Raw genomic sequence first — 14,170 nt, 5'->3', positions numbered from 1 at the left:
CCTGAGGGATTTTGCAGCTTCCCTGAGCCTCACAGGAGTCCCGGGGGACGGCAGCTCATGGGAATCCTTCCCACCCGGGTGGGTGAATGGCGGCGTGGCCCTGGGAGGGGATCGAAGCGTCTGCTCCATCCCGGCTGGCAATGGGTGGTATGGGTTCAGGGAGGACACCCCCCTGCCCATGCCCACCGCGATGGAGACCCAGAGCAGTTCCTGCAGCTGGAAGAGCTCCTCCCTGAGAGTGTGATCCTCAGCTGGGCTCGGTGACCACCCCGAGAGCAAGCGTTGTCACCTTCCCCGGTGACAGCCCTGCCAGAGAGCCAGCCGTGAGGCGCTGGTGTGCAAGAGCTGCCAGGATGGGCTGTGGTGGCAGGGTTTGTCCCCAACAACCCAGTTTGGATCAGGTGATGTCTGTCCGAGAGCACAGAGGCAGCAGTGGTGGCTTGGTGGGATTGTCTCATCTCAACCTTTTGACTGACAACTCCTCCTCGAATATTTCCAAAGGGATCTCTGGGAAAACCTGGACCTGATGGAGACCCGGGTTCCCTGGGCCCAAAGGTGAGAGCTGGGGTTTGGGGGGGCTGTGAGTGTGCTGGGGGGCTGGTTGGAGCAGTAACAGTGGTGAACAGCCCTGGGAGGCTCGTGGCTGTGGACACCAAGATGCCTGCCCACATCTCAGGAGCGGAGATTCGTTAATGCCCTCGTCTTGCCTGGCAGGGGCTGCCTGGGAAGCCTGGCTCGGAGGGGCCGCAAGGACCTGTCGGCACCTACGTAAGTGATAGCTCTGCCTGCGGAGCGGGGTACGGCCGGTGGGCAGCAGCGGGTTTGGGAGGGGGCTCGCTGGAGCAGCGCTGCCTCCAGCCAGGCACTCGGCTCCGACGGTGCCCAGGGTCCTGCCTTTCCCAGCCACCTTCTTCCCAGACCCCGGAGATGCCGGGCAACTTCAGCTGCCTCCTAACGCCGTGCTCTCCTCAGGGCTACCCAGGACCTGCCGGTGACCGCGGGAAGCCGGGGCGCAGAGGAGACAAGGTGGGACTGGGACATCCAGCGCGGCAGTGAGGGGATGCGCTGGGGTGGGAGTTCAGGCTTCGGAAACGTTTTTGGGTTGGGCTGTTGAAACTGATGGATGGGTGTGGGTGGTGTCTGCCAACGGTATCCGTCAGCCATGCCAGGGAGGTTGCAGGGGTGGTAGGTGGAGAACGGCTCCTGCACTGGGCAAACTGGTGGTTCTCCAGTGCTTCATGTGCCCAAACTCCCATGGCTTGTTGTAAGATGCCAGACAGCTGTTGGGTTTTTTCGCTTAAGAGGTGGCTGCATTAAAACACAACAGCAGGAAGGAAATCTCTCTCACCTCCCAACAGGGAGAAAGAGGAGCCCAAGGCCCACCCGGGTTTCCAGGAAAAGCTGGTCCCAAGGTGAGTGCTGTTTGCTGGCGCCCTGGGCAGCTCCATCCCCCCCAGAGCAGCGCTGAGCAAGTCGCCTTCGCTGGACTGGATGTGGGAAAATGGGAAATTTTTGCCACCAGCATCAAGGGGCCAAACTGGGGAGAGGGGAGCAGTCAGGGCTGCGGCACGGGGCTCTGATGGCGCTCTCCTCCCCCAGGCCCTGCCAGGTCCCCCCGGTCCGCGAGGCGCTCCCGGCTCCCAGGTAGGGCTCCCCGCGCTCCCGCGGGTGTGGCTTGCTGCGCTCCCTCTGCCTCAGTCCCTGCGGATGCACGGTGGTGTGCCATGTATACATTGCGCCATGGCCACGCCGCTGAGCATCCTTCTTATTTCAGGGCAGGGCAGGAGATCCTGGTCCTCGGGGGCTTCCAGGACTGCCTGTAAGTGGCGGTGGCTGCACCCTGCGGAGATGCTCTGTAGGCTGAAGCTGGGTGATGTCTGATGGGGTGAAAAATAGAAGCCTGCTCTGTAGGCAACTTTGTCCCCAGGCTGGTGGTGGGGCAGAGAATGACCCCAACCCTGTCGCTGGGTGGTGATAAGTTGGGTATGCAAGAGGGACAGCAGTGTCCTCCTGCACCTGCAGTGATGAGGCACCAGTACCCACCACCCAGCTGCTTCAGCCGTGGGGCTCCCACTGGCACTGCCCCACCCGGAGCGGTGTTTCGGGGTGCCTGAGGGGCCTTTTGGCCTTGCAGGGCGCTCCTGGCATGCGGGGGCTGGACGGCGTCCCAGGGAAGCCTGGCTCTGCGGGAGAAACAGGGGCTCCTGGCGCGGCTGGTGCTGCTGGCCCACCTGGGTACCCGGTGAGTGCAGATGGGGCTTCGTCGCTCGATGCCCAGCACAACCTCTTGCCTCAGCCGGTAGGACAGTGTGCAAGAGTTTTGCTGGTGTAACGCTTTCGGGGAGCTCCCTAAAGCAGGAAGGGATGGGAAAGGGAGGCTGGTGCAAGGGGGTTGAGATGCTGGTGGCTCTGCCCACGGGGATGTGGTGGATTGGGCATCCCAGAACTCCGCTCCAGAGCCCCAAGGGCCTCCTGAGCTGAAGCAAAACCTCACTGCTGATAACGGGTTGTTTGTTTTCAGGGCCGGGAAGGCCCAAATGGACCTGAAGGGCCTTCAGGGATGAGAGGAGAGAAGGTAAGGAGGTGGTTTGGTTCCCCTTGGTGGGTCAGGAGCTGCCCAGGCAGGTAGACCCGTGGGCTCCCTCCACTTGCCCAAAGCGGAGTTTCCTCCCCAAGGCCAAAGGGCCAAGCATCCCTCCCAGTTTGGCCACTGGTTTTGTCCAGCAGGATGGGGATTTATGTGTCTGGTGCAAGGTGGGAGGAGAGCCTTGCACGCCCTCCTGCAAACGCAGGGCGGTGAGGTCTGCGGGGCACCCGCATGGAGGGCGGCCGTGGCTGTCTGTCCTGATGTCCATGTCTTCTGGCAGGGTGATGCGGGAGATCCCGGGGATGCTGGTGTCAGCGGGCTGGACGGTGAGCAGGTACATCAGCTGAGAAACCCCGTCCTTCCCTCGGCTGGGGCTGCTCCAGCCTCGCTCTCCCCACGGCCTTCTCCAGGAGACGAAGCAGGGAGGCTGATGATCCTCAGCTAACCTGTGTCGCGTTAGCTGAGCCCAAGGCTTTGTGCGATGCGGGATAACGAGCTGTGCTAGACCTGGGCTGTGTGCTTCCTCCTCAGGGACCGCCGGGACCACCGGGAGCAGAGGGTCAGCCAGGGTCCAAAGGCGAGCAGGTCGGTTCCCGCTGGGTGCTGGGGGCGATGCTGGCGGTGCTGGGCTTGCCTGGTCCCGCTGCTGCGGGGGCAAGCAGGCACCTAAATCCACATTGGGCTGTTTGAAATCCGCCCTCAGCAGGCTTGTGCTTGGGGATTTGTGCTGCTGGGCATGGCTGGGGGGTCCAGGTCCCCTCAAAGCTTGGGTATCTGGTGCAAGGAAAACTGGGGTGGCTGGGATGCCGAGAAATGATGGAGGGCAGAGCCAGGGTCAGCTGGAAATGACAGCTGAGAATAACCCTGACCATCTTCATCCTGACCAGGGTGAGGCAGGACCCTGCGGAGCGCTGGGCACCAGCGGGGACCCCGGGGAGCCAGGGCATGATGGGCCAGAGGGGCTGCCGGGGAGGCGCGGGGAGCACGGCAAGGAGGTAAGGTGTGCTGGCCACCAGCACAGCGGTCACCGCTGCCCACCCGTGTCCTCGGCCTGGGATGGGGTGGGGTGGGATGGAAAAGGGGTGCCACTTGCTGCACTGGCTCTGGACAACCACCCGTGCCACAGATATGCCACAAACAGGCTGAGGTGGCTGTGGAAGGAGGGGGTGATGCTTTGGGGTCCCTTTGGGCGAGGCTGTGCTCAGCGTTTTGTCCTCACTGGCCCAATCGTGTGGGTCACAGCTGGAGGTGACCTCCTGGTGAAGGCGAAGCTGCGGGGTCAACTCTTTACCCAGCACCCAAATCCCAGCTGGAGGAGGGTGAAGGAGCCCATGGAAGTCAGCGTTCAGCTTGTAACCCGCCCTGGGATGGGGCTGGGGAGCAGCCGCTGCACCTGGTGACAATATTCCTCCTCCGGGCAGGGCGACGCTGGTGATGCTGGAGACCCGGGCGAGCCAGGACCGCGGGGACAGAAGGTGAGGAGTGCCTCTAACACTGTCCCTCCTTGCAGCACCCACAGCCTGCTCAGCCTCTGCTGCTCCCTTTGCCGTGGCGGGGGCAGAAGCAGGACAGGGGTGTCCCCATGGCTGAGGACCAGTGGAGATGCAGGGCTCAGACCTGGCATCAGCACCTCTCCTGAGCACCCTAGGGTCAACTGACTGCGGCACCGAAACACGTCCTCTCCATGCAGACACTCATCTAGTTGCTGTTCCTTTTTCTTTTTTTTTTTGTGGTGACACCTCTGCCTCCATCCCTGGGCAGGGTGATGCTGGCCCCAGGGGCCTTCCTGGAGCGCCTGGCGCGGGAGCTGGTACGGGGGAAATTGGAGAAAAAGGCCACAAAGGAGAGAAGGGCCAAGAAGGTTTGCTGGCAAGTACAGAGAGGGGCTGCCGCAGCCCACCGGGCTCCCAGCATCCCCGCGGGCTGGCTGGTGCTGGGGGCCGAGGAGAGGGGCTCACAGAAAATACTAGGAATTGGCAAATCTCCATGGTTAGAGAATTTTGTATCTCACGGGCACGACTCCAAAATTGGGTCGTTTTGTCCCGCGGCCGGGCTGGGACCCTGCTGAGCGCGTCTCCCTCTGTGTCCCAGGGTCAGATCGGTGTCATTGGACCTGCGGGACCCGCTGGAGGCAGAGGATGGTTTGTAAGTCAGATCGTGTCCCTCCTCCCGTTTCAGCTGGTCACGGACCTGGCAGGGGGACGTGTGTGTGTGACTGGGAGCACTGGGCAGGGCTGAATCAATGGGGCTTCTTTGCTTGTGCCCTGAACAGGGTGGGACAGGTCTCCGAGGTCCTCCTGGGCTTGACGGTCCTGAGGGAGTGAAGGTACGGCAGGGTGATGGCTCCAACCCTTCATCCCTGGGTGAAATGCCCTTTTCTGGTCTTTTCCCAAGCTCTGCTTTCCGCCTCTGGCCGATGGGGGATGTGGTGGGGCTGGCTGTGGTGGAGGAGCTGGACAGGCTGGTGACCTGGGGGCCTGAGATCCAAACTCAACAAGGCAAGGAAGGGCTTTTCTGGGATCAGAGCTGTTTCCCCTTTATCCCCAGGGAGATCCAGGGCCACAAGGCGCAGCCGGACCCGCTGGTGCTGCAGGATTAGAGGTATGGATGCCTGGGATCTTGCAGAGCTGTAGGGCTGCCAAAGGCTTCCCCAGGGCTTCACCAGTTCCAACGCAAACCAAAGCCAAAGGATTTCTTGCCCCTTAACTGCCCAGGCCAGGGGGCTCAGGAGTGAGCAGGTGCCTCACACCTTGGCACTGATTCCCAGGAGGTACTTACAGGCCCCCACCCCAAAAATCAGAGCATCTCACCCAGGGATGCCTTGTGGAAGACCCGTTCCTGCTATCGGATCATGTTCGCTCCCTCACGGTGCCTGGATGCTGCGAGGGGGAGGATGCTCAAAATGCCTGCAGAGGGGCTGAGCGCAAAGCACGTGGTGGTGGCGGGCTTGTTCTGAATCCCCGACGTCACCGCAGGGACTCGGAGGAGACGATGGAGTCAAGGGAGATGGCGGCAAGCCCGGCCCGGCGGTGAGTACCAGCCCTGTCCCTGCGAAACCCCGCTGGGAAGGAGGTTTGGTGGCATCGTGTGACGGAGCAGCAGAGCCTGGCACTGTGTCACCCCAGGGTGGCCACAAAGCAGGCTCTGCCTGACCGAGTGCCGGGCTGCATCTCCTCCGTCCTGCCCTGCAACGTGGTGACTTCCCCCTCTTTGCTTCTGCGGAGTGAATGCGCGGGCGTCCGTAAGCTCAGAGGGCTCCAGGAACCGCCCGGTGCTCAGGGCTCTGGTGCTGCCCCGAGATGCGTTTTATGGTCGTGGTCCTGCGGTGTGCAGAGCCCAAGGTGTTTTGTCGATGCCCTGCATCCCAGTTTTCCCATGTTGCGATGCTGATGCGTCCTTAACTTGGGCGATTGCCTCTGTTGGGAGAGGTTGGGACGTGCAAGAAACTCTGGGGGGATTTGCAAAGCGGATGGCGAGAGCCATCGCTCGGTGCGGTCGAAGCCCTGCGCGGGGCGGCCACTGGCTGGGGTGTGAGCGGCTGCCCCGTCTCTGTGCACCGCAGGGCACAGCGGGTGCGCGGGGACCGGCGGGCGTCCCCGGGCTCCGGGGCTACACCGGGCACCAAGGAGCCAGAGGAACGGTGGGCGTCAAGGGCCAGGCGGGCCGGCAGGTAACTCCTCTCCCCGCTGCAGGGACGGGCAGGGGACATCTCTGCGGGGTGGCCCTCCCTGGGGGGGACAGCCCCAATCCAGACCCCAGGGACCTGGGGTTCGTACTCACCCTCCAGCCTTCCCTTGAGTAACCCGGGACTGATGCCAACCTCGTGTTTTGTCCCCAAATGTACCCAGGGTCATCTGGGGCCACCGGGTGAAGCCGGAGCCACGGGGCTGAGCGGCACCGAGGTGAGTGGGCTCCCGGCTCGCCCCCCTCCCCACCACTGGCTGTTCTGGCAGCCTAGGTCCGTGCCTCTCTGCCAGCCTGTCCCGGGATTTGGAGGAATAACCCAGGAGCGTATTTTTTGGAGTTGGGTTGATTTTTTTTGTTTTCCTTCCTAGGGCCTGGCGGGTGCGAAAGGGGAGCCGGGCAAGCCAGGAAAACCGGGGCAAATGGTGAGGAGCGGGATGGGGCTGTGCTGGTGCTCCCGGGCATGGGCAGCGGGATACTGGGATCTCCCTCTGCGGCGAGTTCCCGTGCAGGCAGCATCTCCTGCTCCTGCCGAAACACCCTGCAGCCCGGCTCTGCCCAAATTTCTGTGGGAAAAGGGGCAAAAACACCAAACAGAGACTTCAGCTTAGAGCATCCTCCTGTGCGAGGCACAAGGCTGGGAGGTGACGTTCCTGGCGGAGTATCCTTACAGAGGGTTTTCCTTCTCCTTTGGGATTTTTAGGGGTCTCCAGGACAAGCTGGTCCTAAAGGGCAGAAAGGTCGCAAAGGAGAGAAGGTACCTCCAAAACCCTCCTCTGATGGCACCTGAGGGGGACTGGCCACCGGGCATGGGGTGGTTGAGCCTGAGGTGGTCAACTCCAACGTGGTCCGTGGAGAGAAACCAAGTGGAATTGCCCCAGGGTGGGCTCGTTTCTCCCCACTATAAAGGCAACCGGACATCGATGCCAGGCAAACAGAGCCCTTAGATGCCTTTGCCCTGGCTAAATTTTGGGTGAGGGGCTGGCAGGTGGCCCCAGCCCCACAGGGCTGCCTCCATCCTGGCTCAGGTGCCTTGAAAGCCCTTGTGGGGGACAGGAGACCTCCCCTTTGCTGGCCAGCTCTGCATGGTGGCCTTGGCCCCCATCCCCAGGGTGCCACAGCACCTGGTGAGCTCTGTCCCCATCTCCATGCAGGCAGCAGCCCCTTTTCCCCAGTCCTGGTCTGGGATGTGACTGGGCTACTGGTGACCCACATCTCCCATCTCTCCTTCCCCCAGGGCGATGTCGGGCGTGAAGGGGAAGAAGGGGTCCCCGGAGAAGCTGGCAGACCGGTAAATGGCACCGTTATCCCCGCGGAAGGTGGCGGGAGGCAGGGGGTCGATGCTCAGAGCCCATGGGGGTCCTGGTTCACAGGGGGCTCAGCATCCCTGGGGGGGGCAGCGAGGGGGATGCGACATTGCCAGCTTGGTGCCTTTAACAGCCTTGAATTGCTCGTGAGTTCTTAATCTGTTGTTCCCAGGGCAAGCGAGGCAAGGCGGGCTACCGGCCCCCAAGAGGACCCCGGGGACGCAAGGTAGGTGGGCTTTGTCCCGCCGGGGTGAGGGCGCCTGCGGGGCTGCTCCCACCTGCCTGAGCCCCCGGCTTAGAAAAGGACGGGTCAGTACAGGGGCCTCTGTGCCCAAGGCGGGGGTCTCCCACACCCCCAGCTCCCCTGGGCTGCTCTCCCTGCAAGAGGCAGTGGGGCACCGCTCCTGCCTTGCCCCCACGCTGCACCCCGGGCACTCCAGCCAGGGTCTCTCGCTTTTGCGTTTCAGGGCTGCCCGGGCAACGAGGGGCTGGAAGGACCCCAGGGCCCCCAGGGACCCTATGTGAGTATTCACTGGGAGGTTTTTGGGCTGCTGGCTGCTACTCCCATGGGTACGAGATGTACGGGATGTCTGATGCCTGGCAGTGCCGAGTGCTGGCAGAGAACTGTCTCGAGTGGGGCCGAACCGGGGTTCCCAGAGAAATGTCATGGCTGGAGGGACCGGCTGCGCTGCAGCAGCCACCATTAGCCAAAAAAAAAAACCTACTCAAATATATTTTTTTAATTACTGGAAATTGGTTTTGCTCTATGTGGAAACTTCACAAAACAAAAAGCTGGGCTGTTCTGTAACCAGCCAGGGACCTGAACTGCATTTTTAGTGGGGTTTGCTGAGGGGTCCTCCCGAAAGCAGAAATCAAGGATTTGCTGAGAAATGCCTCAAAGTTCCTAAAAGTGCCTGAAATTCTCAGAATCCTTGTGGCAGCGAGGTCCCTCCTTGCCAGGGAGCCGCTCAGCCGTGGGGTGATGCGGTGCCGCATCGTTTCTCTCTCAGGGCATCCCAGGGCTGAAGGGCGTGAAGGGAGAGCCCGGACCAAAAGGACACAAGGTGGGTGACACGCACCGGGCGCTTGGTCCCCGGGCGCAGCGGGGACTCTGGGCACAGCTAGCGTTTAATTTGCTGGATGCCATCACTTATTCTTGGCCCCTGATGGCTGCGGCATCCTTCTTTGGGATTGACCACCATGTCCCCATGTGCTGGGACACGGGACCTTTAGACTTTCTCCAAAACCAGGTCCTTTTCCAGCCTCTGCGTCCTCCTGGAGCTGCAAGCAGCAGCGTAGTTTTTAATTCCCTGCTCTCAGCATCATTTCTGCTGCAGCACGGGCACGTCCCTCCCCTGTGCCATCACCGATGGGCTGATGGGTCCAACCTTGGCCCGAGGAGCCAAGAGCATCCTCACGTCCCATCCATCAGCCACGGGGCCGTAAATAAGAGTGACAAGCAGTCCCGGGCGGCGGGTGGTTGCTTGCAGCCTTCAGGAAGGTGAAACCCTGGTAATAAATAAAGCTTTGAATTCCTGGGCCGCTGGATGAGAGCGGCAGAAGCTGAAGCCCAGGGCGTTCAGCAGGGCCCGAGCAGGCAGGGGGTGGGGGCGTGCAGGCAGCTGCCACACTGGGCTTGCTTCCCCTGCTCCACCAGATTTCAGCACAAAAGGAATTTCCGTTACTTTTTCAAAGTGTTTCCTGGGAATTTCTGAGGTTTTATGGAATGATATTTTCATCTGGGATAAAACACTTTCAGTTTTGTCTTTGCAGCTGAGCGGGGGAAGGCCGACACTCCGTCACACCCCCTCCTCCCCCAGCAAATCCAGGCACAGTTAATTCTACCAAATTGAAAGGGTTTTGGGTTTCTTTTTATAAATTTCCCATTTCCAGCTGCTTGCTGGAGGCCAGGAGATCTTTGGCCTTGGGAAGTGTCCCCAGGCAGGTGTGTCCCACCAGGGTCAGGCAGGAAGCAAAGCCTCCCTTGCCCACCCAGTGCAATGCCATGGATGGAGTGACCGGAGCAGGGCTCCTGACGCCCACCCCTGTGCGCGGGGGTGCCCCGGGGCGGGGGGGTTCCTCCCCTCCCCTAAAGCTCTCCCTGACGCTCCTAGGGCGAGAGGGGCAGCGTGGGCGAGACGGGCCCGCAAGGGGACGATGGCTTCAAGGTGCGTGAAGGGTTTGGCTCTTTTCCCCTCTTCCCTTGGTCCCTTGTCGCCCTGCGTGACACCCTGCCACCTCTCCTAGGGCAAGCTGGGACCCCACGGCGTCCCCGGGAGGCCGGGACCCAAGGGACAGCAGGTGAGGGCAGGGTGGGGGAACAGAAGGAACAGAGCTGAGTATTTGGGGCGAATTCCTCATCTTTCCCTGTAAAACCCACCTGGGGAAGGGGCTGGGGTGAGGAAGGACATTGGGCTGGGGGTGCCCCTTGTAGTGCCCTGACCTCCTCCCATGTCTTTGCAGGGTGACGCTGGCCCCACCGGCCCGAGGGGACACCCCGGCATCCCAGGGACGCCGGTGAGTCCATCGCCCTTCTGATGGGTTTGGGGTTTGCTCCTGGTCCCGTGGGGGTTACGCTGGGATGGGGTTTCAATCCTGCCTGCCTCCCTCTTAGCTGGGCCCTGTCCTTCTCTTCCAGGGCTCGTCCGGACCCAAAGTAAGTAGTGGGGAGCACCTGGAGCCAGGCTCAGTCCTGCCGAGGGCACCCTCACCCCGGGGTGCAGGGTGGCCCCGGGGTGCAGCTCAGCACGGCAGCATCTCCCCACCTTGCTCTTCCTCCCTCCTCCTCCTCCTCGTCCTTCGGCAGGGGCTGAAAGGCTTCCCAGGGCTGCCAGGACCCAGGGGCGTGCCGGGCCTGCCGGTAAGCAGAGCCGCTAACGTCCCTCGTGCCAAAATTTGGGTCCCTTGCTCCGCCAAAGTTGGCGGCAAGGTCCCGCCACGCCATGAGGACAGCTGGCTGCTGGCACTGTCGGAGGAGCCGTGAGCGTCGCGGGGGGCTCATGGGCAGCAGCCAGCGTCACCGGCGTTGTCGTTGTCACCCAGGGTCTCGCCGGCCCCCCTGGTCCCAGCGGACCCACACTGATGCTGTCCAGGGAGGAGCTGCGGGTGAGTGCGAGGGGTTCCCATTCCCGCGTCGGTGGGTGCCATGTGGGGAAGGAAGGGGCTGACAGCATCCCACGTCCTGCTGCTTCTGAGGTCCTGATCCCGAGTTTCAGACCAGATTTGGTTAATCCCTGTCCCACCCCTGCGTGTCACATCCCCTCCCTGAGCTCCTGGCCAAAATAAGAGAGAAGACTAATATCAACTTGGTTATATCCTTTTTTTTTTTCTTTTAGCACCTAATTTATCCCTCCAACCACTTGAATTACACGGCCATCCAGGCTCTGCTGGACACCCTGAGCCAGGAGCTGCAAGCCCTCATCGAGCATCCCAACGGCACCAAAACCAACCCGGCCACCACCTGCAAGGAGCTGCTGCTGGCTTATCCCAGCTTGCCCGACGGTACCAGGGTGTACAAGGGGTCCCTCCATGTCGGCCCCGGATCCGGACAGCCCTCCCCGTGCCGGAACAGGGAGGGCTGTCCGGATCCAGGGCCGACGTGGAGGGACGGGCAGCTCTTTGGGATGTGGATTTCGGGGATGAGCTCAGCTGGGTTTCATGGGCATCCCAGGAGATTGAAGTTGCAAGCAGGGATGTGCCACGAGCTGGGATGGCACTGCGTGGCATCCTCCCCGTGACAAAAAGAACGGGTGCCAGGAACTCCCCTCTGCCTCCCTCCAGGTCAATACTACATCGACCCCAACCAGGGTAGCCCGCAGGACGCACTGGTGGCCTTCTGCAACTTCACGGCAGGGGGCGAGACCTGCATAGCCCCCCTCCGCAACCAGGTAGGGGGTGGCTTTTGAGGGGCGGCTCCAGCCCTGCGTTACCCCTCGGGGTGGGCGAGGGCTGGACAAGGGACAGTGTGGCCGGTCCCTTGCTGTGGTGACCGCTGCCATCGCAGGGAGCTGTTGGGGTGAGGATTACGGTGGTGGTGTGTGACCAGGGTGCAGGGACAGGTCGCACATGTGGGTTGGCATAGTTGGATGCCTGGTGGTGCTACCATCCCTTGCTGGGACAGCGTGACATTGTCCCTCCCTCCCCGCAGGTCCCCATCAAGGCTTGGTTGAGCACCTACACCTCTGAGGACACCTTTGAGTGGTTCAGCACCCTGCCTGGGGGCTTCCTAGTGAGTGTCTGGCCGGGATGACCGAGGGGACGTGAAGGCCATCTCATGGGGTGGGGTTCTCCTAGTGCCTGTCCCACTGTGGTGGGGTGATGCCTGTGCACGATGGGACACACCACCTTCTTCCTCTGCTGAAAAATCCAAACCAGTGCCTTAGCAGAGGGCTGAACCCTGCCCAGTTCTGGATCCGGGGGAGCACAGACCCCTCTGAGCAGCTCCCGCTACCCGGTTTTCTCTCCCGTTGCCCCCGCAGCTGGAGTACGCAGGGGCCAGCCCGGTGCAGCTCCGCTTCCTCCGCCTGCACAGCCTCCTGGCTGCCCAGAAGATCTCCTACTCCTGCAGACCGAGCCCCGAGCGGGGCCAGCCGCAGCTGGAGAAGGAAATCCGCTTCCTGGCCGACTCCCGGGAGCAGAGCTACGCAGCCACCTTACCCGCAGGCTGTGTGGTAAGCCTGGCCGCGGCCGGATCCTTTGTTATGCCTGGAAGAGCCCCCCAATGTCTGCAGAGCCCCTTGGCGCGTGTTTGCACCCCTCAGGGTTTGGGATAGACCTGGGGCATGAGGCTTCCACATGGTGGGATGGAGATGGGGATGGAGAGCGTCCACTCCCTGGGCCCACGGAGCTGCCCCAGCCTTGGGGAGTGGCAGGGGACGGGGTGGGCTCTGGAGGATATGGCGGGAGGCCACCTTCATGGAGAAGCTATGAAGGTGGTGTGTGTGACCAGGGTGCAGGGACAGGTCGCACGTGTGGGCTGGCATAGTTGGATGCCTGGTGGTGCCACCATCCCTTGCTGGGACAGCGTGACATTGTCCCTCCCTCCCCGCAGGTCTGGGGGATGGAGGATGAAGGGCTGGGGATGGAGACCTGGCCATGGCCATGGGGCTGTTGGGTGCAACTGCAGCAGTGAAGGGGACAGTGGGTGCCCCCCTGAGGGGTTCGGTGCTGCTCAGCTGCCCCCGCGCTCATTTCAGCTGGACAACGAGTCCTCCCTCACCGACACCATCTTCCACTTCTCCACGGAGGAGCTCTCCCTGCTGCCCCTGCGGGACCTGGCTGTCTTCCACAACGGCGACGCCGCCCACCAGTTTGGTTTCACAGTCGGACCAGTTTGCTTCAGCTGAAACTGGTGACACCCAAACCAAACTGGCCGGTTCCCTCCCCACCAAAGAACTGTCCTGCTGGGGCCGTGCGCGGAGGCTGGGGGTGGCACGGGGCTCCCACCCACGCCCTGGAGCTGCCGGTCCTCTTCTGGGGAGACATGTTTGTAGCTGCGTTACGCCACGGACTACGCTTCCTTCTGAGTAGAGGAACATTTGTTTACAAAAGTCATTTCTCTATAAATTATATATATTATATATATGTATATGTATAAGAAGGTGCTAATTTAATGACTGGTTAACCACAGGATGGTTTGGGTGGGAAGGGACCTTCAAAGCCCACCCAGCCCAACCCCCCTGCCAGGAGCAGGGACATCTCCAACCAGATCAGGTTGCTCAGAGCCCCGGCCAACCTGGCCTGGAATGTTTCCAGGGATGGGGCATCCACCGCCTCTCTGGGCACCTGGGCCAGTGCTCCACCACTCTCAGCGTAAAAAAAAATCTTCCTTATGTCCAGTATAAACCTTTGTTTAAAACCATCGCCTCTCGTCCTCTCACAAGAGCCCCTGCTAAAAAGTTTGTGGGCTTTCCATGTGGCACCCCAGCCACAGCTCTGCTACCAGCACCCCCGTGTCTCTGGCGCACAGCCCCAAAGCCCCCAGATCTCAGCTGGCTTTGTGCTGCGCCCCTGCTTGGCTCCGCCGCACCCCTCTCTGCTCGGGCTCCTGCAGCGCCTGTGCCCCGGCTGCCCGCGTCCTGGCCCACGGAGGTTGGGCACCGGTGGCGATGCCAGCGGAGCAGCGCGGTGGCCAGGCTGCACCCTGGACCGGGGGCTCCGGGGAGCAGCAGGTGAAGGTTTGGGGGGTGGGGGGGGTGCGGTCTCCAGGGAGCAGTTTAAGCAATGCCAAATTGTGTGCATAAGCCATAGCGCTCTGCAAGCTCGGTCCCTGGGGCCCGCGTGCCACATCGCCAGCCGTGCTGGCCGAGGGGGACGCGGGGTGGCGTTCGCCTTCCAGGACTGAGTGCCTTGAAAGGGGTTTTTCCACTCTGGCGTTTAATTTCCAGTTGCCACAACGCGCTGGTTGGTGTGTGGGGCACCCATCTGTAAAACCACCGCCAGCGCGATGCCAGCCCTGGCCCTCGGCGATGTCCCCTCGCCCGCCACCAGCCCTTGGGGACACGCGGGCGCATCAGCACGGCTGCGGCCGAAATCCCCGCCATGCAGAGACTTCTCTTCCTCGCAGGGAGTGGAAAGGGAAGAGGCGTCGCGG

At 62.0% G+C, this 14,170-nt stretch overlaps 2 protein-coding genes across 2 annotated transcripts in view; both read left to right on the top strand.

Annotated features, from left to right (window-relative positions):
- The window catches only part of LOC147598263 (uncharacterized), a 43,174-nt gene extending 40,249 nt beyond the window's left edge, over positions 1–2,925 (top strand). The window contains exons 33-41 of the mRNA XM_086764211.1: positions 502–555; positions 715–768; positions 973–1,052; positions 1,359–1,412; positions 1,600–1,644; positions 1,775–1,819; positions 2,135–2,242; positions 2,522–2,575; positions 2,868–2,925. Of these exons, the coding sequence (XP_086620337.1) occupies positions 502–555; positions 715–768; positions 973–1,052; positions 1,359–1,412; positions 1,600–1,644; positions 1,775–1,819; positions 2,135–2,242; positions 2,522–2,564 (483 nt within the window). The 3' untranslated portion in view covers positions 2,565–2,575; positions 2,868–2,925. The remainder of the gene's footprint in view (positions 1–501; positions 556–714; positions 769–972; positions 1,053–1,358; positions 1,413–1,599; positions 1,645–1,774; positions 1,820–2,134; positions 2,243–2,521; positions 2,576–2,867) is intronic.
- LOC147598262 (uncharacterized) lies at positions 2,872–13,157 on the top strand. Its single transcript, XM_086764210.1, has 28 exons — positions 2,872–2,913; positions 3,119–3,241; positions 3,475–3,587; positions 4,009–4,062; positions 4,349–4,460; positions 4,679–4,732; positions 4,860–4,913; positions 5,135–5,188; positions 5,563–5,616; positions 6,150–6,257; positions 6,436–6,489; positions 6,643–6,696; positions 6,975–7,028; positions 7,509–7,562; positions 7,751–7,804; positions 8,046–8,099; positions 8,589–8,642; positions 9,693–9,746; positions 9,826–9,879; positions 10,042–10,095; positions 10,217–10,234; positions 10,385–10,438; positions 10,621–10,683; positions 10,914–11,079; positions 11,359–11,465; positions 11,726–11,806; positions 12,057–12,248; positions 12,774–13,157. The coding sequence occupies exons 1-28, from the start codon at positions 2,872–2,874 to the stop codon at positions 12,921–12,923; spliced, it is 2,139 nt and encodes a 712-aa protein (XP_086620336.1). The 3' UTR covers positions 12,924–13,157.
- Positions 13,158–14,170: the final 1,013 nt, after the last annotated feature.

This window comes from Chlamydotis macqueenii, chromosome 20 (genome assembly GCF_036417535.1).
Source record: "Chlamydotis macqueenii isolate bChlMac1 chromosome 20, bChlMac1.mat, whole genome shotgun sequence".
In the NCBI taxonomy this organism is placed as follows: domain Eukaryota; kingdom Metazoa; phylum Chordata; class Aves; order Otidiformes; family Otididae; genus Chlamydotis; species Chlamydotis macqueenii.
Note: the sequence above shows the minus strand (reverse complement) of the source record. Positions and strands in the feature narration are given on the sequence as shown.